This window comes from Rutidosis leptorrhynchoides, chromosome 2 (assembly GCF_046630445.1).
Source record: "Rutidosis leptorrhynchoides isolate AG116_Rl617_1_P2 chromosome 2, CSIRO_AGI_Rlap_v1, whole genome shotgun sequence".
Taxonomy (NCBI): Eukaryota; Viridiplantae; Streptophyta; class Magnoliopsida; order Asterales; family Asteraceae; genus Rutidosis; species Rutidosis leptorrhynchoides.
In genome coordinates this window covers 79271738-79297874 of record NC_092334.1, presented here as the reverse complement: position 1 = coordinate 79297874, position 26137 = coordinate 79271738, and the positions used below count along the sequence as shown (strand labels likewise).

The window sequence follows — 26137 nt, the reverse complement described above, 5'->3', positions numbered from 1 at the left end:
GAATCAATAATCGAATGTTACTATCGTTTACTAAATAACTTGAAATCATATATATATATATATATATATATATATATATATATATATATATATATATATATATATATATATTGTTCGTGAATCTTCGAGAACAGACAAAGAATAATTGATTACATGAATATAGTTCCAAAACTTTCGTGACTCAACATTACAGACTTTGCTTATCATGTCGAAAACATTAAATCATTTAAAGATAAAGTTTAAATTTGGTCAAAAATTTCCGGGTTGTCACACGTGTATCCCGAGAATTTCAAACATTCTACGCCTATAAATAGACCCCCTCGGTCGCCACATTTCACATCTGAACTCCAGTCAGAGAGAAGTACACTTTCTCTCTCACACAGTTCTTTCTCACTCTAAACGCACATTAGCCGCTTAGCAGCAATACGCTAGACGGATCAATTACAGATTGATCCCCAGACTGATTGAGGCCACCCCACGGATCTCCTATCCGTGTTCCGGGTCTGCAGAGATTATTTCTCGAGGGCAAACATCAGTCGGCATCATACGCTCCACGCTAAGTAGCTATTGTCTTGTACTGGTACCTTACAGCCGCTACACGGAAAATCGTACCAACAAATGGGATTCGCTCGGTCGAAGGAACGTTGTGTAACGCCATAGGGTTATTATTTATAACTAAACAAAAGTGAGAAGGTGAGGCCGCTTTACCGAGAACTTTCCCAAATCGACAAAAATATTGCAATTTGTAGGCCTCCCTTAAAAGTACTGTTCATGACTCCCTGAAAATGATAACTTCTTTTACTATTGCTTCTGGGTTCATATCACTACAATAGAAGAGAAAATTTCATTGATTCATAAACTATTCAATATTTAGTGGTAAATTATTCAATTAAGAAACAATTATAAGGAACTTAGGTTACTTTGAAGGGTTTTTTATTTTATTTATTTATTTTTTTTTTGCGAAATAACGATAACATTATATAAAACGGAAAACGTTTTCGAAAAGAAAACGAATTCAACAAGAGGTACAAAAGAGGATCCAATGAGGCTGCGGCTACCAAACGAACTATCAATACCGAGCCTCACTTAATCTAAATACTAACTAGAAACTAAAAGAAATCAAGTACATAGATTGCTAATACAAAAATAAAACAAGACAAGAAAACGAAATACTTTGAAGGTTCTATGCACTAACATAGAGTATAATACAGTTACAACCACCCATTTAATTTATTGAATTTAACTATCTTCTTCCACACGATAAAGAATAACTAACCTAGTTTGACTGCATTACAGTATCAATTTGCCATTTGGGGGCCTAATTTATAGCTATAACTAGTTTTTCAACCCTCGTTTCGCGCCGGAGTTCGGTTTCCAATGTATTTTATTATGTTTATTTTGTAAAATTATTTCGTGGCTAACGATGATGTCGTTGAAGCGCAACTCGAGTCGAACGAAAAGGTATAACACGTCAAAGATTTAGATGTTATCTTAAATTAACAATATATGTATATTTCCGCGTTTTGCTATGGAGTTGTTGACTTTTTAAAATTTAACCAATTAACTCGTTAGCTTATATCAACACTCCGTATGATTTAAGAATAGAATATTTACTGAGTAATATCAAAAAAATTACTAAATAATTTTTTAAAAAATAATAAGACCTATATGTATATGTTGTTAATAGATGAAAATAGGTACGGAGCCCGTGAGGAAAAAATCAACATGTATGAAAGGTGGACTCAAATATTTAGCATTTTTTAAAAAGCGTCTGTTTTGCGTATAGTTAGTGACATTGTCTTCGTAAAATTATTTCGAGCTTAACGATGGTGTCGGAAAAATTTAACTCGTTGCGGGCGAAAAGATATGACCCGTTGAATATTTGGGTGGAGTTTAGTTAACCCTGTTTGAGGGATCGATTTTAAATTTCGAAAAAAGTGTGGGGGGATTTTTGGAAAGGGGAAAAAAAAGTGAAAAGACAGAAACGCCCTCAGTACTATGCATGGATTTTGTCTAATAGTTAATATAGTAATAACCGAGAAAACTTCATGTTCATGTATTCACCTTCCTATAAAACATTATTCATCCTTTACATTTATCCTAATGCACCACAAAAGTAACAGGTTCCGACTCACAACACACTGTCACACTTCACTGTATCACTTCCTCAACCCGAGAATAAATTTTTTAAAGCTACACACATTTGTAGGCATCGACATGTGAAAGTGCCTTCAACTAACAATACTGGAATTAAGTTGATACACTAAACATTACAACATTAACACATACTATCAGATACGATAACTCAGGCTAGAAATTCCATCTCCGTTTTAAGATAGCAGTATTGTTTTCTTGAGAACCATATAACTTTGGCATGGGCAAGTAACATACATCAGGGACAAAAGTATCAGAACCCCGTTGACGGTGTGAATTAACTTTCGGCCAGCAGAGTCCTGAGGCAGTAGGGGCGGAAGATATCTGTGGGACCGCCCATGATGTATCAGGTACCTGTCCCAAGCAATCTTCACCGTCCAATTTGACGTCCCTGGCTTGTAGAATTGAGGGACTGTTAGAATCTTCTAGCTTTGCATTATCAGCCTATAATTATTCAGTAATAGCATCAACACTAATATAGACTGCAAGAGCATATATCATATAGAGGTAGCAATGAGCCATGGAACATGTAAATTTTGGGTGATGATTGAAATGGGTCATGTTGACCCACAAACACAATTTGTTCATTAAAAGGTAATTCATGTGTTGTGATTATATGATTACAACAAGACTTAATTATCGTTATCCAAACCTAAATCTTTAAAGAAAAAGGAGTTAGAAGGCTCTCTGAATTAATTAGACTTTGGGCGACTTTTAACCTACTTGGCCTGCCCCTCTTTTAACTTGATATTCAAATTTTACCCATTCAATGTAAAACATACCCAAGTTGACTCATTCATAAGTAAATGGGTTATAGTAGCCAAAATCACATTTGTAAAAACCTCTCTCATCATATCGAATCAATATCATTAGTTTCCACAAACAAGGTCATTACATGTCATATAGAGAAGGGCTACGCAGTTACCTTGGATAATCCATTGTCTAAGTAGTTACAATTCTGACTGTAATCATTCAGTGCAAGGAAATCATCAAACTGCCACTGCTGCATACTATCATCAGAAGTGACCCCATTAAAAGGAAGCTTATGAGATACAAAGTCACCACCTTTTACAATATCCACCGGCATAACTTTGTTGGATTGACTTGTCATTGACTTTGGAACAGTCCTTGCTGGCACAGAATGTGATTTATCTGCTTCTGGAATCTTCTCACCAGAGCTTGATTTCACTGTAGAAGATGATGCACCGGGGTCTGCAGCTTCAAGCCCAACTTTCACTCCTGTAAGCAGAAACCTTTGATGGGATGACACTAAAGAATTGACCGTATGTATTACAACATCACATTTTCGGCACAGTAAAGCCCTGTCTTCCAAACAAAAGAAGTACCCAGCTGTTTCCTGTACAAATTGATGATTGTTCAGATATCATCAAATTACATGTTTTATACATTAACAATCAGTTCTAAACAAGTCGGCCACCATATTCATATAGGTGCAACTTCCACAATTCTCATATCCCAAATTCACAATTGAATCTCTAAACAAGATTGATATTTGATATCATGTATTTATTGATTGGAACAAACATGTCAGCCTTTATATTCTTCTATCTGTCTACCAAACAGTGTTGTAACTTGTAAACGACGTCCGTTGCGTCCGTTGCAACGTTTTGGTGACTAGCTCGTCTCGACCCCGTCCGGTCGTCTAATAAGTCGGTAAACGGTCAAAAGTCGGGTCAAATGTGGGAAAGGTCGGGTCAACACCGGTCAAAAGTAAAAAAAAAAATGGTTAAAATGGGTCAAAAGTCGCTCAAATCAAGCAAAATTGACCTAGTTTAGTGTTAGTTTTTTTGTCTTATATTAACGATAATAGCGATTATAGGTACAAACTGGTCAACGAAGGTTTGTTGGCTTTAAAATATGTGTATATATATATATATTTATATATATATAAAAATTCAACGTCAATCAACGTCCGTCTCGACCGCCGTCTCGACGTTTTAGGGTCCCGACCGTCTCGACCCGTTTCGCGTCTTTTTCAACCTTGCTACCAATAATATATGTTCCTCCTAACCTCTAACCATTATGCACATATTTTCCCACCCTTACAGTCCATAACATATAAATTAACTTAGTTTGAATTACCATATATCATCCAAATCCAAAGTAATTTAATCTCACTGCATATAATATGCCTTACGACTATATTTAAAATGCAACTAAATCCAGTCAGCCACAATAATCTCACTGATGCATAGTTCAGGTCTTCACACACATCATATATCATAATAAATTACTAAAATCATTTATTATTTAAAAGAAATAAACTAGAACATATATTAAAATTCAGCCATTTTGTCAACATGATCCAGCTATCTTACTAATTTCCAGATAAAATTAATTACTAACTGCTTTATGACCTAAACATATCAAATCAGAAATTAAAACTCAATTAGTTCGTCAACATAATCCATCTATCTACCTAAATTCAAAACGAAATTATAATCAAACGATAACCTAATTTCAAAACATACATCAAGTAATTCATGAATTAAAATTTAAAATTAAATATACCTGACAGATATCACACTTAGGCATATGAGAAGAAGAATGAGATAGAGAAACACGTTGATGTTTACTAGCGAGCTTATTAGCAGCATGCACTTTTTCATCACAATTGAAACACAAAGCAGCTTCATCGGCGCAGCATAGCACCACCGCTTCCGCAATTTCACACACGTTACATTGAATCTTCATCTGAATTTTCAATTTTAATTTTTGTTTGTGTTTGTAGTTTGAAATACTATTACAGATCTTATCTTGTGCCTGTTGGTCTATGTATTAATAGGGTTTAAGCAATATATGGGGCCCATAGGCCTAAAGTGGAAGGAATAGCAAGTGGGGGTTTTAAGAGAACATGTACTGATTCGTAATTTCAAATATATATAAATAAATAAATAAATATAAATATAAATATAAATATAAATATAAATATAAATATAAATAAATATATAAATAAATGGAATACAAAATTACATGATATTTTTTTGTTGCGGCTGTTCAGCACGTGATGGGGGCGGTCGGACCGTGTGTGAGTGTAAGGATTAATGAGGTAGCCGGTTCAGCTGCCTAAACCAGTGAAAATGATGTATACAAACTTACCCGGAGTGATATTTCAAATGCATTTTTGATAGATTTACCTAAATTTACCAACGTACTCTTAAATGATAAATTACAAAAAATTTATGTTAAAAGTTATTTGAAGTTATTTTGAGAAAATAGCATCAAATAATTGTGAATTTATCAATTATGACCTTAGAAATATCACCTCCTCAAACTTAAGGTTCAGAAAATAAAAAATGATTAGTTACATTTATACAATATCTTTTTTTAACAACAATTTTGATATCGAATATTCTCATTTGTCACTCACGCACACGTTCAGGCGGAAACCCGAACCGCTAACCAGTGGACATCAAACTACAATTCATACGGGCATGTGGTCGAGCTTTTATCCCATCGAGCGGGTCGTTAAAACCTCCCTATAAGGTCAATATATAACACCATTATTAGTGTTCAATTGGTTTAAAGAAATCAGGGGCATCCCTAAGGATCGAAACCATCACCTTTCTCTATCCCATGATTCCCATGATTCAAGGACATGGGGTGAACCGTTGGGCTATGCCGACAAGTTCATTTATACAATATCTTTAGCTAGATTAAAGTTATACTTGTGGGTACTTTTTTGACATATGCAATCAAATATTGAGTTGATTTGTACGACTGTGCTACACAACAACCTTGTTTCCTTTGCACGATTTTGTGTTTAGCTCGGTTTAAGCATGTGTGGTTTTCAATTTAATGAAACTTGTTGTACCAACCACGTGATGATATTTGATATGGAATTATGTATGTAAATATATGTGTATACTTTTGATTATATGTTTTAGCTATGTGCCTATATCATCTTAGAAACAAACGTATATTCGATATAAATGCGTGGAGATTACTTAAACGAGTTATTAATCGAACGAACTTTAACTTCGGAGATCGAATCATCAATCTTATTCAACTATGAAGGAATTTGAATGATGCCTAGAGTTGTTATTCGTCTTGAGATGAACCAAAACGAAAACTCGAATAAAATATGGCTAGGGTTAGTGTAGTATGTGTAACATTTGGATGAAACTCATACTCTTATAGTCTTATATATAGTTTGTCAGCTCTTTTTCATGCGAAAGTCTCTGACTTTCGTATGAAGGTCTCACCTTCGTGTGAGTTAACAGACATATGAAATATTATACCGAATTGACTCTATCGAGCAAAAGAGTCTGTCATTCGTGCAAAAGTCTCAGACTTTCATGCGAATGACCTGCCAGTTTAACTTTGAATTTCACTTTAACGATCTCGTTACCTAAACAATCAACGATTATATAAACATGCAAGTAACATAATCATCCAAGTAAAGTAAACAAAATATCCAACAATCATGTTCAAAACCAAACACTTGAAATGAACAATATAGACACAATACGAACTAGGAACTTACATTATGCACTAACATTTTCTATGTTGATAACGCACCTACCTAGTGAAAAATGGAATAAAATTACCGTAACAGAACTGATACATGTCGTATATTCTTAAAGCGAGTCAGATGGGTAAAAGTCACAACGAGCATGTTATTGCTTACAAAGTTTTAGATTGTATCAAATGAAAATTGTATTACTGATGATGTATGAATCATCATTGAGAATGTAAGCATACATGTTAAAGGCGTATACTCTTTAACCATTTGACATTTTACCTAACCGTCTAGCGTAAATGAACTAAATTTAGTTTTCCATCTCATGAAAAATGCAACTGAGCCACATGATAGGTATTGATAATTACATGTAAAGGACCATTGCAAACAACCCACATGATGACATGGATGCTTACACGTATATGAACCCATCATGAGGCCTTCATTTCATGAAAATTGCAAGCAACCCACATGATGATACAGATCGATACATGTAAAGAACCATAATCCAGGAGTATTTCATATGGAAGTTGTTATTGTTGGTGAGAATTAGGATGAAAAATGAACTTGTGCAGTACTTCAAGATTTAGTGCATAAATTAGTAATTGAGAGAAGGGACAAGGGCTTATTGATCATTTTACGTTCAACACGGGAAAGCACTGCAGCATTATTTATATAGTATCTACATGCAATTGAGCTACAAATAAATCAAATCTTACTAGGTAACACATGTTTAGGCAAAAACAATTTCAAAATTGGAGCATGTGAAGATACTTGTATGGTATCACCATGGTGAACAGGATGAACAGGACGAGAACCATCAATGTAGATTAGTCCCTCTTTATTGTACCAATCAATATCCATGGTTTCATCAGGTTTTATTGATCCGTGCATTAAACTCAAGTTGTCTTTTGGTGAAATGGGCTCCCTTACCATGTACTGAAGATTCCTGGATAACACAGGCATCGAAAATCCACCAGCTGATTGCATTGCTGCTGAAGATCCAGCAGCTGTGCAGACTCTCAGACCACTAGATCGGCAGTTGACTAAAGGTGTACGTGATTGCCCGTCTTTCATGATTCTTTTAAATATAATCAAGAATGAATGTTAGAAGATGCAGCATCCAAAAATTTATTCGAGGTGGTAATGTCAAATGGGTCAAATGAGATTTATCAAAACATTTAGCCAAATGAGGAAAGGGTCAAACAAGCTACCCAACGCCGCCTCCTAATGTATACAAGTATTCAGCATCCTAATCAGTGTTATCATTATAAAAAAGAAATCTCATTTATTTATTCATAACTAATGCATTAGCAATTTTTATAAAATCTCAGAAATGGATATGAAATTGTTAGTGGGTCAAAAGTCAAAACTATACAGGAACCTCTGATACCTGAATGAAAACCGAGAAGCGGATGCAGGACATGGATCTGAAACTAAAATGTCATTAAGAGCATATGTTGACAATGGCATTGAGTTCACACGAATTGACATTCTTGATATTTCAGAAGGAGCTGTTCGGCCCTCCAAGATGTCATTGATTATCTGCAAGATCGATAAATCCTCAAGCAATCTTACTACCTTGTGTTAATCAATCCAAGTAGGAATTAAAGTGGAAATGTCCAATTACTTATTTGCGATTCAGTTCAGTGGACTTTATCTTCAACAGGTCAAGCAAGTAAAGGAAAAAACAATCATTTTAATATGAGTCAAACGTATCAGAAGTCACCGAATATGTATCTTAAAACATAAAACTACCTGAATCATTTTATTGTAAGTTTTTGTGTTACCATTAGAAAAATATAATTTTGTTATCAAGTTTAACACTCTACCTATTTGCATGAAAAATTAGATAAGAAGTGTCCCAACCCGTTTCAACCCATACTAAATTACTAATAAACTACAGACTACCCACCCTAGTCATTTTGCCAAGCAATCATACCTGTTCAAAGTTTTTGATAGTTGCTGCACAAAGATATCCAGTGCTTCTGGTAGCATCAAACTCGCTACCTAGTTCTTGCACCTAAACAAATGACAAAGATCACAAAATTTTCAAACTGATAAAAGAACATGAAAACTTATTAATGTAATAAACATGAGATCTGAACTTATAGAATCTTGAAGAACTAAGAATGAGCTAACCTCTTGTGGTTGGGTGGGGTCAGAGTTTACTCCCAGTAATGGGATTGAATCGTTCAACAAATGGCTTGCCTGCAAAAGCGTGCCATCACCACCAATGGTAACAACAAGGTCCACATTTTGAATGGGTTCCGACAGATGACCACGAAAAGTAGCATCCCAGTCAACTTGCTTTCTTTGTAAGATATCCTTACAAAATTGTATGGCTTCTTTATGAACGTTGCACCTGTTATCCAGATAGCGTGATACCTGTAAAAAAAATTGTAAATTATTTTTATTAAAAAAAATATTTAAAAGCTTTAATAAGAAACATTACACTTTTGAAGACAACACAATTATAAAAATTCATTTTTCATTACAATGCGTTCTATAAACCAAGACCCAACAATCTAATAATATAATTGTAAGTTCAAAAGATACATATAGGCTAATTGGCTAAACACTATTGTAATGTTCTCTATGCTCCAATTCACATAATAAAAAGTAACCACACTCAATCATACGTATGGAACTGAATTATAGGCAGACCATATGCCCAATGTAGATACTGGCTTCTGTAGAGATATCCACTATAGAGCAGGATTATTTAAAGAGTAGGCTCTTTGTTCGGTTAATAATTGTAACGTAAACCATCCATCATCGTATGAACTTACATTTATCCCTAATAAGAGAGGCTTTTAGGTGAATACAGACAATACTTTTTGCTACAAAAAAAAAAAAAAAAAAAAAAAAAAAAAATTAACATTATAACTTTCAACTACACTTTGAAAATTTTTTGCTTTTCAAAAAAATAAATAAATAAATAAATAAATAACTTTCAACTACAAACATATGTTGCAAACTAAATAATTTCACATACAGAAACTGTTTCATTATCAAGATCCTTAGACCAGTGGCGGATCTAGGTTTCGTAGTCACTGGTGTCACTAGTTAAAAGTCCCAAAAAAAAATTAGACTATCTAGCGGTGTCACACACAAAAAATTACACTATCTAGTGGTATCACTAGTTAAAAACCCCGAAAATTTTCCACTGCATCGCGTATTCCAGTGGTAGCCCGTGCTACCACTAGATCTAAGATAGATCTGCCCTTACTAACAGTTGAAAGCTTATACAATGATCTGAAATCAATAGCTGTGCATGTGCAATGAAAACACTCAAAGTAACACAAGCTATAACGGTGGTCGTTCGATAAGGCATTTTATCAAACACTTGATATGCATTGGACCTTAACAATTTTTGAGGTTAAAATTTTGTAGAGAAAAACAAAAGGGGGGATACCTTAGGGTTTATGGATCGAGAAGGGCCAGTTGATTGATGAAAGGAGTAAGAATTCAAGGGTTTTAAAAGCAGCAGTAGACGCCTTCTTCCCATATGTCTGTGTTAAGTTGGCGGGAATATTAAATTACGAAATAACAAACGGCAATTAACGGATTAAATTGATCATATTATTACGTACATATAGGCTATAGCAGAGGGCTAAAGAGTATTTGAGATTGATCATTTAACCCTCTGTTCAGAGATTTTTATGGAGGGAAAAGTAGTGAGAGGAAGAGAGAGAGGAAATTAGTCTCTTGTGTTTGTAAATTATTAGTAAACTACACTTTTTTAAACAAACCAGTTTAATGATATATTTAGGTATTAAGTGAACGTAAATGATAAAGTCATTTAGTTTAATGACCCGTGGAACAACAGAGTCCGACTAAAAAACTCGTTCATCAAACACCTAAAGTGCGTATTAAACAATCCACATCCAATCATAAGAGATAATATTAGTTGTCATTTTATGTTAAAAGTGTAAATTAAAATATAAATTTAGAATTTGTTTCCTTCTGTCTAGCTTTTATACTACTTAATTCAAAATAATTAATCAAAATTATTTAATTTTAATAATTAAAATAATTATTAATAAGATTTAATAATAATAATAATTAATTAATAACATTTAATTTTAATTCAAAATTATTTTGATTAATTACATCACCTACCATGTTTAGATTTTTTTCTTTTATTTTTTGATTTTTCTTTAATAAAGGAATTACTCTAATAATGACATCATCATTATAGAATTTTAATAGAAACTATAGATTATTACACCATTTTTTTACGTGATTGGTCATTCATGTTTGCACTAAGTATACGTTAGTCTCTCGACCTGAGACCATCAGGTGTCCCCCATCCCTGCTCGCCGTCAGTCACCAAGAGACGTCGGGATCGATCGTCGCCGCCATCGTCAGTGATTAGTGTCGAGCCTTCGACGGTGAAAAAAGTGACCTTTGCTGGTCTCTTTTTTGAATTTTCTTTTTTTTTTCTTTCTTTTTTTTTCCTTTAATTTTTGTTTGTGAGGGTTTTTTTTGTTGGTTTTTTTCAGGTTAAAGAATGAGGAAAAAAATAAAGAAGGAATAAGAATGAAGATAAGAAGGAGGTGAAATTAGGCGAGGGTTTTTTTGTGGTTTTTTTCATATACTCTGTATTTATTTTGCACACTAATTTGTTTCTATATTTTAGTATTTTAATGAAACAACATTTCATATTTATATTTTATTGTAAAAATTGTGTAAAAATTTATTAATGTTATAATTCAGTAGGCTTGTAACTACCTTTAATGGTTATAAGAACAAAGAGAGAAAAAGAGAGAAGAAGGAGAGAAGAAATATTGATATTGATATTTCAAGAGAAATGGTGCACCTTAAATGGTTACCATACATGTCTATTTATAGTATAAAATATTACTATGCAAGAAATATAATAATAATAAAATTAACATCCAATCTAGATATTTTATAACACAATCTAGATATTTTATAACACTCCCCCTTAGATGACAATTTTATTAGAGAATAACTAGTACTGCCTCGTTAAAAACCTTGCTAAAGAAAACTCATTGGGATAAAACTTTAGCTAAGGGAAAAAGAGTGCAGCATAAAGTTGACTCCCCCTCAAGTAGGCAACGCCTGAGTTGTTACATCTTCTGAACATGCCTCATGCCAATATTATGAACGTGTGTTCTGAAAATAGCAGTTAGCAGTGCTTTGGTATAAAGATCAGCAGAGTTGTTGATTGAACGTATCTCATTTTAATCTGGTTGTCTTTTACGATATCTTGAGTATATGAGAAAAATCTGAGGTTTTCATCTGAAACTGTATCATCTAAATCTTTTATGTACAAGTTTGGCCCTCGTGATTTGTCTACAGTCTCCTTCATGGTTTGTTCAAACCGTTGTTTCAGTTCCTATTCCCTTTCAGTCTTTTTCTGAGCCTTACCAATATACCATTCTTTTCCATCAAACTTATGACCGTTAAGACCGTTTATAGCTTTAGCGCCTCGTCAGCATTTATGTTTTGTTCTGTCATTTTTGATACTCTTCTTTCATTTGTATTATGTAAGCTGTATTATCTTCATAGATAGTTGTTACGCTTTTATAGCGTTCTAGTCCACAAGAATCAATAATGATTTGTATCATTGATCTTAACTAAAATCATTCCCGAGTAGCTTCATGTAATGCAATCACTTCGGCATGATTTGATGATGTTGCAACAAGTGTTTGTTTTGAGAACGTCATGATATTGCGGTGCCTCCATTTAGGAATACATATCCAGTTTGAGATTTAGCTTTATGTAGATCGGATAAATAATCTGCATCTGTATAACCAAACAAATCTTGTTTCGAGTTGTTAGAATAAAATAATTATAAATCAGTAGTTCCCCGAAGGTATCAAACTATTTGTTTGATCCCATTTCAATGTCTTTTGGTAGGGGCTGAGCTGAACCTTGTCAACAAATTAACTGCAAAAGAAATGTCAGATCTTGTATAATCTATAAGATACATAAGAACCTCAATTGCACTAAAATATAGAACTTCCGATCTGTTAAAATTTTCATGATCTTCGCAGGGATGAAATAGATCAGTGTCAATATTGAGTGATCTAACAACAATGAGTTTGTCTTTAAAAAAAATGTTTTAAAATCTTTTCGGTATAAGTTGTTTGATGTACAAGTAAACCATTAGGCATATGCTCAATTTGCAATCCAAGGTAATACTTGGTTTTTTCAAGATCTTTCATTTCAAAATAATTCTTTAGAAGTTGAATGATTTCATAGATCTCTTTATTTGTTCATATGATGTTAAGAACATTGACATAAACAACTACGATCTCATATCCGAACATTGTTTTTATAAAACATACGTGCAAAATAAGTTTATATTTATACCCTTTTTTTTTATCAAGTAGTCATTTAATCGGTTATACCACATACGTCCCGTTTGTATAAACCCACTTAGAAATCTTTGTGATTTAATGGAATATATTCCCTTGGGTTTTACATTAGATGCTTATGATACCTTAACCCTTTAGGTATATTCATATATATCACTATTAAGTGATCCATACAGATAAGTAGTAACAACATTCATGAGATGCATTTAAATAACTACCAGGTTGATTAAGTATCTAATAAGTAATTGTATCCATTACAGGAGGATAATTTTTCCTCCTAATTCATTTCTGGTCTTTGTGGGAAATATTGAGTTACAAGTCTAGTTTTGCCTTGTAACTTCATTTGCACATTTCTTTTCGGATAAAAATTCATTTGTATCCCATACGTTTCACATCTTTAAAAGTGATAACGATTGATCCGAAAACTTTTCTTTTATCGAGCGATTCTAATTCAGCTCTTATTGCTCCTTTCCATTGAGCTCAATCATGTCCATTTTGTATATTCAATGACAGATTTTAGTTCCAGATCATCATCTTTATTCATGATGTCATTGTAACATTATATGAAAATATCTCATAGAGATTTTAGTTTCATTTCGGTTCCATAATATTGCATAATTTATCGCAATTTTAGTATTTACATTTATCAATATCCTCTGCAGAAGGAATATTGATTTGTGGTTCTTCTTGAACACTTTCTCTTACCTCATTATCAGCTGATTTTCTTTTTCGAGGATTTTTATCTTCGGAACCAATTGATCTTCCACGTTTGATGCGTGGCAAAGACTCAACAGTGACATTATTGCCAGCTTTTGGAATTTCAGTTCGAGCTGGAGCATTTATCGCTGGTATATATGATTTAGTCACTTTTTTATATCTGTAAATGCATAAAGTAATTAATTTGCAAGTTCTTGCATATGCATTATTTTTGAACTTTCGTTTCACATTCTTTTGTGCGAGTTCAATATACCTTAATTGATGTTCACATCATGAAGCATCATTTTATTTTTTATTTTTATTTCTCCCCCTAATCTAGGGAACAATGTTTTATTAAAATGACAATCAGCAAAACGTGCTGTAAAAACATCACCCATCATGGGTTCAATATATCTTATGATTGAAGATGTTTTATATCCAAAATATATTATCATCTTTCTTTGAAGAACCATTTTATTGTGTTGTGGTGATACAATTGGAACATACACTGCACAACTAATGTTTTAAGGTAGAAAATATTTGGCTCTTGGCCAAAATCAAGTATTAAGTGAAAATATTTACGACTTCCACATGGTATAATGCGAATTAATGTCGCAGCATGTAAATTTACATGTCCACATATAAATATTGAGAGATTTGTACTCATTATCAATTGTCTAGTTATTAGCTGTAAGCGTTTATCTATTGATTCAGCTAAACCAATTTTGTGTATGCACATGAGCAACTGGATGTTCAACAACAATCCCTGTAGATATATAATGATCATTAAATGCTTGAGATGTTAACTCACCAGCATTATCAAGTCTCATACTTTTAATGGTGTAATCAGAATAATGTGTTCTCAATTTAATAATTTGTGCAAGAAACTTTGCAAATGCCATATTACGGCTTGATAACATACAAATATGAGACCATCCGCTAGATGCGTCTATTAGAACCATGAAATATCAAAATGGTTCACATGATGGATGAATTGGTTCATATATCTTACCTTGAATTCTTTCAAGAAACATTTGTGATTCTTTTTCACAATATACTTTTCATTAATCACCATATGTGCTTTCCATTAATCACCATATGTGTTTTTTTTTTTTTTTATTTTATAAATCACCATGTGTTTTTTTTTTTTATCATATATCCTTTTCACCATATACGCTTTTAATCATATGCGCTGTGTTTTTCACCATATGCGCTTTTAATCATATGTGATTTTCATCATATGCGTTGTGCTTTTCATCATATTCGCTTTTTATCATATGCGCTTATCATATGCGATGCGCTTTTTATCATATGCGCTTTTTTATGTGAATAGTAAATTAATTAATTTCGTTTTACTATTTATATGAATTAATTTAGATTTACTATTTTGTTAATTGAGTAATATATATATACATCATATACTTGTGACTCCGAAGGCTCAAATGAATTTGACCATATAGTTATACGTTGTACCTTGCACATTAATTTTCAGTAGAAGCTTTAGATGCATATTATTTTCAGTAGAAGCTTTAGATGCACTTTTTTTTTAATCACCAAATACCACAAACACTTTGTTTGCGTTTGTTCATAGTCATCAATAAAAACTATTTTCTTTAATTTTATTTTATACAATAAAATTAACGCATCATTATTCTTTTCAAAAACAATAATCTATTGTTATTGTTCACTTGTGCCATGTTTAACAACAAAAGTCAACAACCTCTGTCTTGTTTGTTGTGGCAACCAAAAACAACCTTTGCTTTTGTTACCGAGAATCCAAGACCAAAAAACAATTAATTTTTAATTAATCTTTTATCAAAACCATAAATGATTTTATTGATCTACGTTGATATGGCCATAAAGAATTGACGGCTGACCTACTTTTGTAAGTGTATTTCGGCTATCATCCCGAAAACGCACAACGACCTTTTTTTTTTATATGAACTATTTGTTTCATATCTAGCTTAGCCAATTATTGTGAACATTTGGTCCCTATAAGAGCATTTATTTTTTAGACTTTTAGTTGATTTGTACTTGTCACAATTAGGGATAGCACCCGCGGGTCGTGGATGCGGATCCATTGGATCCATCACCCGTACCCGCAGACTTTTTTTAAGAGACATCCAATTGAACCCTTGTTCGTTGAAACAATTTGACTATATTTTTACTCCCCATTATTAAACGGGCCATTTTGATGCACACTCTTAAAAAAATAATTTATTTTTTAAGTTTTATTATTCAACCTCCTTTTTTCAACGGTCACGTTTTTAACAAAACATTTGACAAGTTTGGAAAAAAGTTTTTTATTGATTATCATCAAAAGTTTTCTATTGTCACTCTACTGGATGGAATTATGGCATACAACCAAAATTGCAACCCAACACTACATAAGAACAAAAAGGTTGTTTTTAATTAACATATGTATATGTGTTAAACTCGGAATAATAATAACTTATTTTAGAAAATTAACATAAGACATGTTGAAACATTTTTGTCACATTTAGCTCATCAAGTCTAATACTTATCATTGATAGATTTTATCACGTCTAGGAGATGTTTACTTTTTTCTTGTACTAAGTCCTACTTTCATTTACCTTTGTTTGGAAAAAAGTTTTTTTTTTTACTTTGCTTTCCCCCTTTCTGTAAAACTCATTTAAACACTTTCTTTGTTTTTTTTTTTTTTTAAAACTTCCTTTTTTTTACGTTACCCGTAAATTATAAATATATAAAAAAAACTTTTTGTTTAAATTTTTTTTCTAGTTTTTAAAAGGCCACTTGACCAATTTTTTAATTCTTTCACAACACCTGATATCGTGATCGTGACCTTTCACCAAAGCAAGAGATATTCTTGATAAACTAAACACGGACTCGTGTTTGAAATTGTCGGCCACAAAAAAATTCATTTGATAAAAGTATATATTTTTTTTTTAGTTATAGAAGGAGACCACTTCATTTTCAATACTTCATTTTTGACAAAAAAACTATTCCATTTTACCATCCCCTTTTTTTTCTTACTTTAACTTTTAAGATATACTTTTAATAAAAATACAAACTACTTTTTCTTATTTTAACTTTTAAGATTTACTTTTAATAAAAATACAAACTACTTTTTGTATTTTAACTTTTAAGATTTACTTTTAATAAAAGTACAAACTACTTTTTCTTATTTTAACTTTTAAGATTTACTTTTAATAAAAATACAAACTATTTTTTTATTTTAACTTTTAAAATTATAAATTTAAGAATAAACATTAGTATGCATGAAATAAATAATGATTAATTGCATAAGTAATCATAAATGTTAGATAACATATAAAGACCCCGTCGTATTCGTATTGATCGGAATTAATCTCGACCCATGGTACCGTGTTGTCAAATGACGTGTTGCGTACATAAAGTACCGTGTTGTCAAATGACGTGTTGCGTACAATCATGAGGTCTTATTAACATAAATATAAATGTTAGTGAAGTTAATAAGAGTTAGATTACAGAAAATATAATTCAGGTGGTATAACCGACCATATATAACTTAAATAACATAAATATAAATGTTAGTGAAGTTAGTAAAAGTTAGATTACAGAAATATAATTCAGGTGGTATAACCGACCATATATAACTTAAATAACATAAATATAAATGTTAGTGAAGTTAGTAAAAGTTAGATTACAGAAATATAATTCAGGTGGTATAACCGACCATATATAACTTAAATAACATAAATATAAATGTTAGTAGTCCAAAATTTGATATATTCGAGTCTGAAAATTATTAATAATTTCATACCTTGATTAGTGATTCGTGATCGTTTGAGATATCTTTTAATTACACTAAGCTTTTCGTGCTGATAACGTGTTATAATTCAGTAGGCTTATAACTACCTTTAATGGTTATAAGAACAAAGAGAGAAAAAGAGAGAAGAAGGAGAGAAGAAATATTGATATTGATATTTCAAGAGAAATGGTGCACCTTAAATGGTTACCATACATGTCTATTTATAGTATAAAATATTACTATGCAAGAAATATAATAATAATAAAATTAACATCCAATCTAGATATTTTATAACACAATCTAGATATTTTATAACAATTAATGAAAAGTTTTTAAATATTTATCAATGAAAAGTTTTTTATTTTTTACAACTAATAAAAATAATAATTAATAATAAAAGGATATTAAAAATAAAATATAAAATATGAAAATGGACACTGAAAAGACCACTGTGGATACCTCCACCCATGTCACTGTCAGTCAATTTCGGCTTCCATTTTCGACACTGAAAAATGGACACCGAAATGAACTACGGACACCATATGATCTAACAAGTGTTACTCCCTCCGTCCCAAATCTATTGTCTCCAGACAAAAAACACACAGTTTTAGGAAATCTCACTAACTTTATTGTCCACCAATAAAATACTTTCTCTCTCCACTATAACCTCTTTTGATTGGCTGAAAAGAAATCTGGACAATTAATTTGGGACGTTCCAAAATGGAATAATGGACAATAAATTTGAAACGGAGGTAGTATTTTTTTTCGTTAAACCTTGCCATATATATATATATATATATATATATATATATATATATATATATATATATATATATATATATATATATATATATATATATATATATATATATATATATATATATATATATATATATATAGGGGCAGGATCAATGGGGAAGTAACCAATCGGGGGGAAGCGGGGGGAAGCAAAAAAAAAATTTAGTTTTTTGAAAAAACTTTGTTCACGAACGTTATAGATTGGATGAAAATAAGAACATTTAGAAAAGACACTTCGTGATGAATGTTATTATTTTGGCGGGAAAACGATCGACAAAAATAACATTCAAGATAATATTGTTCGTGAAGAATGTTAACGTTTTTTTTCCATGTTTTGTGAAGTAAAATTTAGCCCGATTTAGAGTTTAGGGTTTAGGGTTTAGGGTTTAGGGTTTGGTGTTTTGGGTTTATGGAATAAACCCAAAACACCAAACCCTAAACCCTAAACCCTAAACCCTAAATCTAAACCCTAAACCCTAAATTTCTAAACCCTAATATCTAAACCCTATAAACCCTAATATCTAAACCCTAATATCTAAACCCCAATAGCTAAAACCTCAAAATACGCTCGAAAAACACGATAATTGTTATATATTACTTCTTCGAGCGTTTTCCCGCCAAAATAAAAACATTTATCACAAAGTGTCTCTACTAAATGTTCATATTTTCATCTCATCTATAATGTTCGTGAACAAAGTTTTTTCAAAAAACGAAAAAAAAATAAGTTTTTGCTTCCCCCCGCTTCCCCCGAATGGTTACTTCCCTCTTGATCCTACCACTATATATATATATATATATATATATATATATATATATATATATATATATATATATATATATATATATATATATATCATTCTCTCAACCCTACATTTAATCATAGCCCCTTTTTCAAAAATCTTAATCAAGCCTCCAATTCTTCAAAAAAAAAAAAAAAAAAAAAAAAAAAAAAAAAAAGATAGGGAATTTTGAGAAACTCAATCAACCATATTTCTGATGTTTAGAGTCATACGCCCATGCTTTCAATTGAAAAAGTAGAAGACTAGTCGTTGAATCTACCATCGTTTCATATTCAAAATTTGAAGGTATAATCAGACTAGAATTTGGTGTTTTAAGGGTTTAAGGTTACATTCCATGTTTCTTGTACCGATTGTGTCACTTTTTCGACTATGTTCTCAACAGCTCTCGTGATCCTTTAATCGGCTCATCTCATTTAAAAATAAATGAAATTAGCTGTCAACAAATCGATTTGAACAATTGTTTTGAGGTAAATCATTCATCTTATATAAAATGTATTGAATTTGTAAATTGAGAGTAAGATCATGACATTTTTTATAGACAATGAGATCAGTCACACTTTCTTTTACTTGCCCATAAATTAAACCGTCCACTAGGTGCAACTTGGTCCCCCAGTTCAACTTAGCCACTAAGCATCCCATAACTATGACATTAACACAATTTATAAAATATAAATAAATCTCTAGCAAATTCTTCCTTTATTCAAATTCCTTAAATCTCAATATCACCGACGTGAATTTTTCTTCAACAACAACTTATCGATCATTATCTTCATGATGCTGACATTATGTCTCCTTTGAATGATAACCTAGCTGCTCGAACATTTTCTAAACTGGGAATCATTCTCAAAATTGAAAATCATATTTCTTCCTGAATTATCATCACCACCATAAAGTAGCATCGCCACTAAGAATAACTCATTCTATAAATTTCTTCAAAGTTTTCTTCTCATACACTAGAGTAGGTAAAGATATTATCAACCTCAAAACTTTATCTTCAACATCCACGTCAACTCCAATCTGAAACAATATTATTAAGAAGACTTAGTTTATTGAAAAATTTGTACTTTTATCTATACGAATAGTATGGAATTGGTCCTTAAGATACATGCGATTTGAGATGACCTTCTTCTAGTACTACTGATCCATCTTATTCCAAGCTCCTTAGGAGTTGATAATCCACACACATTTGTAAGAACGTTTTATTAAAGACACAAATAAATCACACTTGTTGCTCTCAAATTCATATCATCACATTTTTCATCATCAAACTTAGTGGTTTCACAAGAATCACCTTCAAAACAAGGGTGAGTTTACCATTACAAGTCTTGTATAACTCGGACCTAATAAACACATCCATGACCTAAATTTGCAACAAGTCAAAATTGATCATTCTATTAATTTTTTCTACATCAAACATCAATGTATATTGAACGTCAGCATCATATCTATAAATAAATCAATAGTGTTGTATACTAGAATCAAGATACATTATGTGATCGATAAAATTCATTTTGTAATATAAAAGTTCGGGCAAAGCTGTAACACCATAACATACTATGAACTTCTATAATTGAGACCCTCCATCATACTTATGGGGATGCTAACTAAAAAGATCTAATTTGCAATAATTTCTATATAACTGAGTGATTACCACCCTTCTGGGTGTTCGTGGGGTCTCAAGTTCTAGTCTCACATGTATTTCGCATACATATGTAACGTAATTAATCTTGTAAAGAGAATTCATATATGTGAATAATAATAATAAAATAATTATAATTATATCTATTTGGGGGCTGATCCTCACACACTTGAAATTGATTCATACACACTATTTTTTAGAAATTAACTATTTTACCCCTATGTACTTTCAACCTTATCCCCTCTTTCCTGACCACTCATGGAAATCTTCAACCCCTCATTCATCTTTCCTAACACATATAAAGAAAATTCAATCCAAATCTCTTTTGTCATTTAATCACGTATATATGCTTTTAAATACTATACAGGTTAGCAATTTTCGTATATTTTCGAACTTAAAAACCTAATTCTCAGACCGGAGCTCGGATCGGGTCGTTTGGCTGCGAAGAAGAAGACCGGAAGAAGAAGATCGGAGGAGAAAGAAGAAGAGCTCAAGAAGTTGGAAGTTGAAACATAAATCCAAAGCTACAGTTTGTTGTAGATTTACAATTTTTCAGTTTTGATACAATTGAATTAAAAGACACCTAAAGTTGGAGTTGCAGTTGCAGGAATAAATATATTTTATGTATATTGATCGTGAAATGCATGTTTTATATCCTTCGTATATGTATATCAATATCAAATTAATGAGGAAGATAAAGATCTAGATTATATTTTTTGTACTCGTTATGCAAGATGATGTGTTTGGAAGAAAGAGATTAAATTAAATTATAAATTAAATAAATTAAATGTTCAAGTTAAATTAGGGGTACAATAGTCATTTTTTATAAAATAGTGTGTATGGATCATTTTCTAGTGTGTGAAAATCATCTCCCTATTTATAATAATAAAGTTTTCTTTAAAAATGAGTATTTATATTTTAATAATCAAAATTAGTAATATGAAGTGCCTCTTAAAATTTTTTAAATTATTATATGAAGATTGTACAATATGCTTCAAAGTTTGTACATGTGTTCATGGAGTGTTTTGTAAAAGATTGTACAATTTGTTTTAAAGTTTTTATATATGGACATGTGAGTGCTTTATATTATAAGGTTGTACATAATGCTTTAAATATTGCACATATGATTATGAGGTTATTTTACCATAAGGTTGTACATAATGCTTCAAATATTGTACATATGGTCATGGGGTGTTTTATTATAAGGTTGTATTATACATAATACTTCATATATTATATAATGAACATGTTAATATTTTTATTAAATACAATTAATTATTTTAATGACATTATCATGAGAGTTTAGATTTTTTCAATTTATTTTTGAATTTTTTTAAGCTTAAATAATTCTTATTTATGACATCATCATTTTTGAGATTTATATGTACTATAGATGCTAAAGCTCATGAGCATTTATTTAGACCAATTACACTATTTAAAGAATTAACTCACACTACTCATATAGTCATATGTAAGAGAAAAGGAAGAATTAATTATCTTAAAATAATGAGCATAAATATAAATATGTTTGATTATTTATCAAAGTGATTACAAGATATCATATTTTTAGGTTAAAATAACTTGTTGAACATTTAATGTAACTATAGATGAAAACTGAATCAAATTAATAAGAATAAATATATAGATATGAATATGAACGTGGATGATCCATATAATTTATTGATTGGATATGAATAACAATTTAATGTCTATAAATATGTTCATTATCACATGAAATAAATTTATACATACATAGATATATATGTTTTTCTTGGACATCAGTTTGGGGTCACTGAGGAGGAACTTAACCACTCACGCGTTCATCTCCCGTAATTGCATAACTCGCCCACAACTACTGCCGTGGAGGAAACCAGGACCAATCCGAGGGCATGACCGGTAAAACCCCCTCCCCGCTGCCCCCACACTAAGCGAAAGGCGACCTGGTGGATACTTCAGGTCAGTGATAACATTGAGTGCAATGTTGCAGTCCAGCGAAATCGAACTCCTGACCTCTCGTTAAGAGAGTCATGCCACTACCAGTCGAGCTACAACTCAATGTTACATAGATGTATATGTACTAAAATATATGTATATACATCTACACATCTACATCTATATACATATTAAACATATTGATTTAAACTAAAAACTTCAACTGTTAACGAAATAAAGATTATAAAAAATAATAGTTGTGTAAATATTAATAGATTCACATATCTTAACATGTTACTTGAATTTTTATTTACTTCTAGTTTTTACTTATAGCAAATAAAAAATCATACATAAATCCATAAACCTATTAAAATAAGTTGTCTATTGTATTTTGGTTGTAAAAATAAGTAAAGCATTGTGACTTTTGATTATATAAAGTATCAAGAACTATAACTTTTGATCTTACTAATTAATATATTAGTTTTGTTTCTATAAAATAGAAAATAAATAATATAAATATGAATGATATTTATTAACCTGTTTATTTATTATACAGAAAAAAATTAAATATTTATAAATATGTATATAGATTAAAAATATAAATTAAAAGAATCATCCGATCCATATATCCGTGAGTGTGTCCCATTGTTTCTTTGCCTATGACGCATTCTTTTTCTGAGCATTAAGTGGTGATAATTTTCGAAATCTCATTTATATCCTCAAATTTTTCTTTCTGGTCTCGGGGCTCCAATTAAACGTTCATAAATCCAATATTCTTGGTATTGGCATTCCATCTTTTGAGCTTAATCGAGTCGCTGCTTCGTTTGGTTGTAATCCAGCCTCGTTCCCCTTTATGTATCTTGGTATCCCCATTGGTGCCAATATGAGACGCCTTGATAGTTGGAAACCAATTATAATCAAAGTAGAGAAGCGTATAGCGTCATGGAAAGTGAAACTTTTATCTTTCGGGGGTCGTTTGACGCTGATAAAATCAGTCCTGGGCGCTCTTGAAATCTATTACTTTTCTATATTTAAAGTGCCTAAACGAGTAATTAAGTGTCTTGAATCACTTTGGGCTAATTTTTTTATGGGGCGGTACGAAAGAAGATCGAAAAATCCATTGGGTGAAATGGGACGACATTATAAAAAGTAAAGAAAAAGGTGGTCTTGGTGTAACATCCTGATTTTTTTATCACAGCGGAAGTACATTTAATTACTAAAATAACCTTGGTTAATGTTTACAAGCCATAGTTAACAAATCAACTTAGTTAACGTTATTACAATATTCAAAACGACGGTGTTACTTAAAAACATTACAAAACCAGAAAACATCAGAGTTCAGCTAATTATCAAACATGTCTTCATCCCGTCCGTAGCACCCTTCCTATAATAGTACCTAAACCTGCAATGGGTGAAAATGTGGAGGAATTAGCACAACTGCTAAGTGAATGGATACTATCTAACAGACCAAGCATAAGCAACTGAACATGCAAGGGTCACATATATGCTAACGTCCTGAACTAGCATACAACAACTGACAATATGAGGACCGACAACTTGTACAAGCACACGACTTAGCTGATCAGGCTACAGTCTACCGATAGTCCGCTTTACTGATTCCACTGCATAACCGTCCAGACGCAACACATGCATCCTTCTATGCTATACTGAACAATCAATAACATCATGAAAAAACCCTACCTTACCGCCTCGGTGGGTTCTCAACATTACCGCATCGGTTGGTGTCCTACTAACAGTGCGCACATAAGATCACAGATAATCAGTCATGCAATCGTCCTAACTAGCATGTCAATATCTAACTACATGTAGTGACCCGAACTTTTCCGTGTTTATATATTAAATGAAAACTATATTTACATGATTAAATGTTTCCAACATGTTAAGCAATCAAACTTGTTAAGACTTGATTAATTGAAATGAGTTTATGAAGACAATTGACCACCCCGTTTGCCTGATGATTCACGAACGTCATAACTTGTGATGATTATATAATCATTTTACTTTTTTATGATGTAATTTTTTATTTTATATATATATATAAGAAGAAATACAATTAAATCAAAGATGTACAAGTAAAACACTATTTGCTACAGTAAAAAATTATTTGCTACAGTAAATTTTCGCTTTGCTACAGTAGAATACTATTTGCTGCAGTAAAATACTATTTGCTGCAGTGAACACTATTTGCTACAGTACACTATTTACTCGTATTCAATCCGTATTTGTACTCGTACAATACCCAGCCTCTAGACGTATATACTATTGGTATATACACTCAATGATAAGCTCCTTAGCAGCTTTAATGAGTCATCAAATATGTGGGAACCATCATTTGGCAACTAGCATGAATGATTACACAAAAAATCAAACTAATGGAGCCTATATCTTGACTCCATATTCACGTTTTCTTTCACCCACCACAAACACATTTTCATTTCAACTTTTCTGCATCAAACACATCTCTCTCAAATTCTCTCTTGATGTTCTAAGTGTTCTTCATCATCTTCATCAGAATCTACGTCAATCTAGCTCATAAATTCATACATAAACCAACTTACAAAACAACAACTCAAGAACACATCAAGAACACTTTCAAGTTTACTAGCTTACTTCCAACCTTGCAAATCCATTTCAAGTGATTATCCAATCTCAAGAAATCTTTGTTATTTACAGTAGGTTATCTTTCTAATTCAAGGTAATACTCATATTCAAACTTTGATTCAATTTCTATAACTATAACAATCTTAATTCGAGTAGTAAACTCACTCGAACTTGTTTTCGTGTCATGATTCTACTTGAAGAACTTTCAAGCCATTCAAGATCTTTTGAAGCTCTAGATCATTTCTTGTCATTTTCAGTAGGTTTACCTACTATACTTGAGGTAGTAATGATGTTCATAACATCATTCAATTCATATATATAACTATCTTATTCGAAGATTTAAACTTGTAATCACTAGAACATAGTTTAGTTAATTCTAAACTTTTTCGCAAACAAAGTAAATCCTTCTAACTTAACTTTTAAAATCAACTAAACAAATTTTCTATATGTATATGATATGCTAACTTAATGATTTAAAACCTGGAAACACGAAGAACATCGTAAAACCGGACGTACGCCGTTGTAGTAAAACCGGGGGCTGTTTTGGGTTAGATAATTAAAAACTATGACAAAATTTGATTTAGAAGTTTTTCTCCTGAGAAAATGATATTTCATATGAACATGAAACTATATCCAAAAATTATGGTTAAACTCAAAGTGGAAGTATGTTTTTCAAAATGGTCATCAAGATGTCGTTCTTTCGACGGAAATGACTATCTCTTTCAAAAATGACTTGTAACTTATATTTCTGACTATAAACCTATACTTTTTAAGTTTATATTATTAATATTTGGTTCAATATGAAACCATATCAATTGGATTCACTCAAAACGGATTTAAAACGAAGAAGTTATGGGTAAAATAAAATTGGATACTTTTGCTTGTTTT

At 31.6% G+C, this 26137-nt stretch overlaps 2 protein-coding genes across 2 annotated transcripts; both read right to left on the bottom strand.

Annotated features, from left to right (window-relative positions):
- Positions 1 to 2234: 2234 nt before the first annotated feature.
- Positions 2235 to 4941, bottom strand: LOC139891063 (B-box zinc finger protein 22-like). Its single transcript, XM_071873988.1, has 3 exons — positions 4687 to 4941; positions 3080 to 3511; positions 2235 to 2598 (listed from the first exon to the last, which is right to left on the bottom strand). The coding sequence occupies exons 1-3, from the start codon at positions 4867 to 4869 to the stop codon at positions 2311 to 2313; spliced, it is 903 nt and encodes a 300-aa protein (XP_071730089.1). The 5' UTR covers positions 4870 to 4941; the 3' UTR covers positions 2235 to 2310.
- Positions 4942 to 7265: 2324 nt separating this feature from the next.
- LOC139891062 (NADH kinase) lies at positions 7266 to 10338 on the bottom strand. Its single transcript, XM_071873987.1, has 5 exons — positions 10056 to 10338; positions 8780 to 9025; positions 8580 to 8660; positions 8031 to 8182; positions 7266 to 7718 (listed from the first exon to the last, which is right to left on the bottom strand). Exons 1-5 carry the CDS (start codon positions 10146 to 10148, stop codon positions 7346 to 7348), a joined length of 945 nt encoding a protein of 314 aa, XP_071730088.1. The 5' UTR covers positions 10149 to 10338; the 3' UTR covers positions 7266 to 7345.
- Positions 10339 to 26137: the final 15799 nt, after the last annotated feature.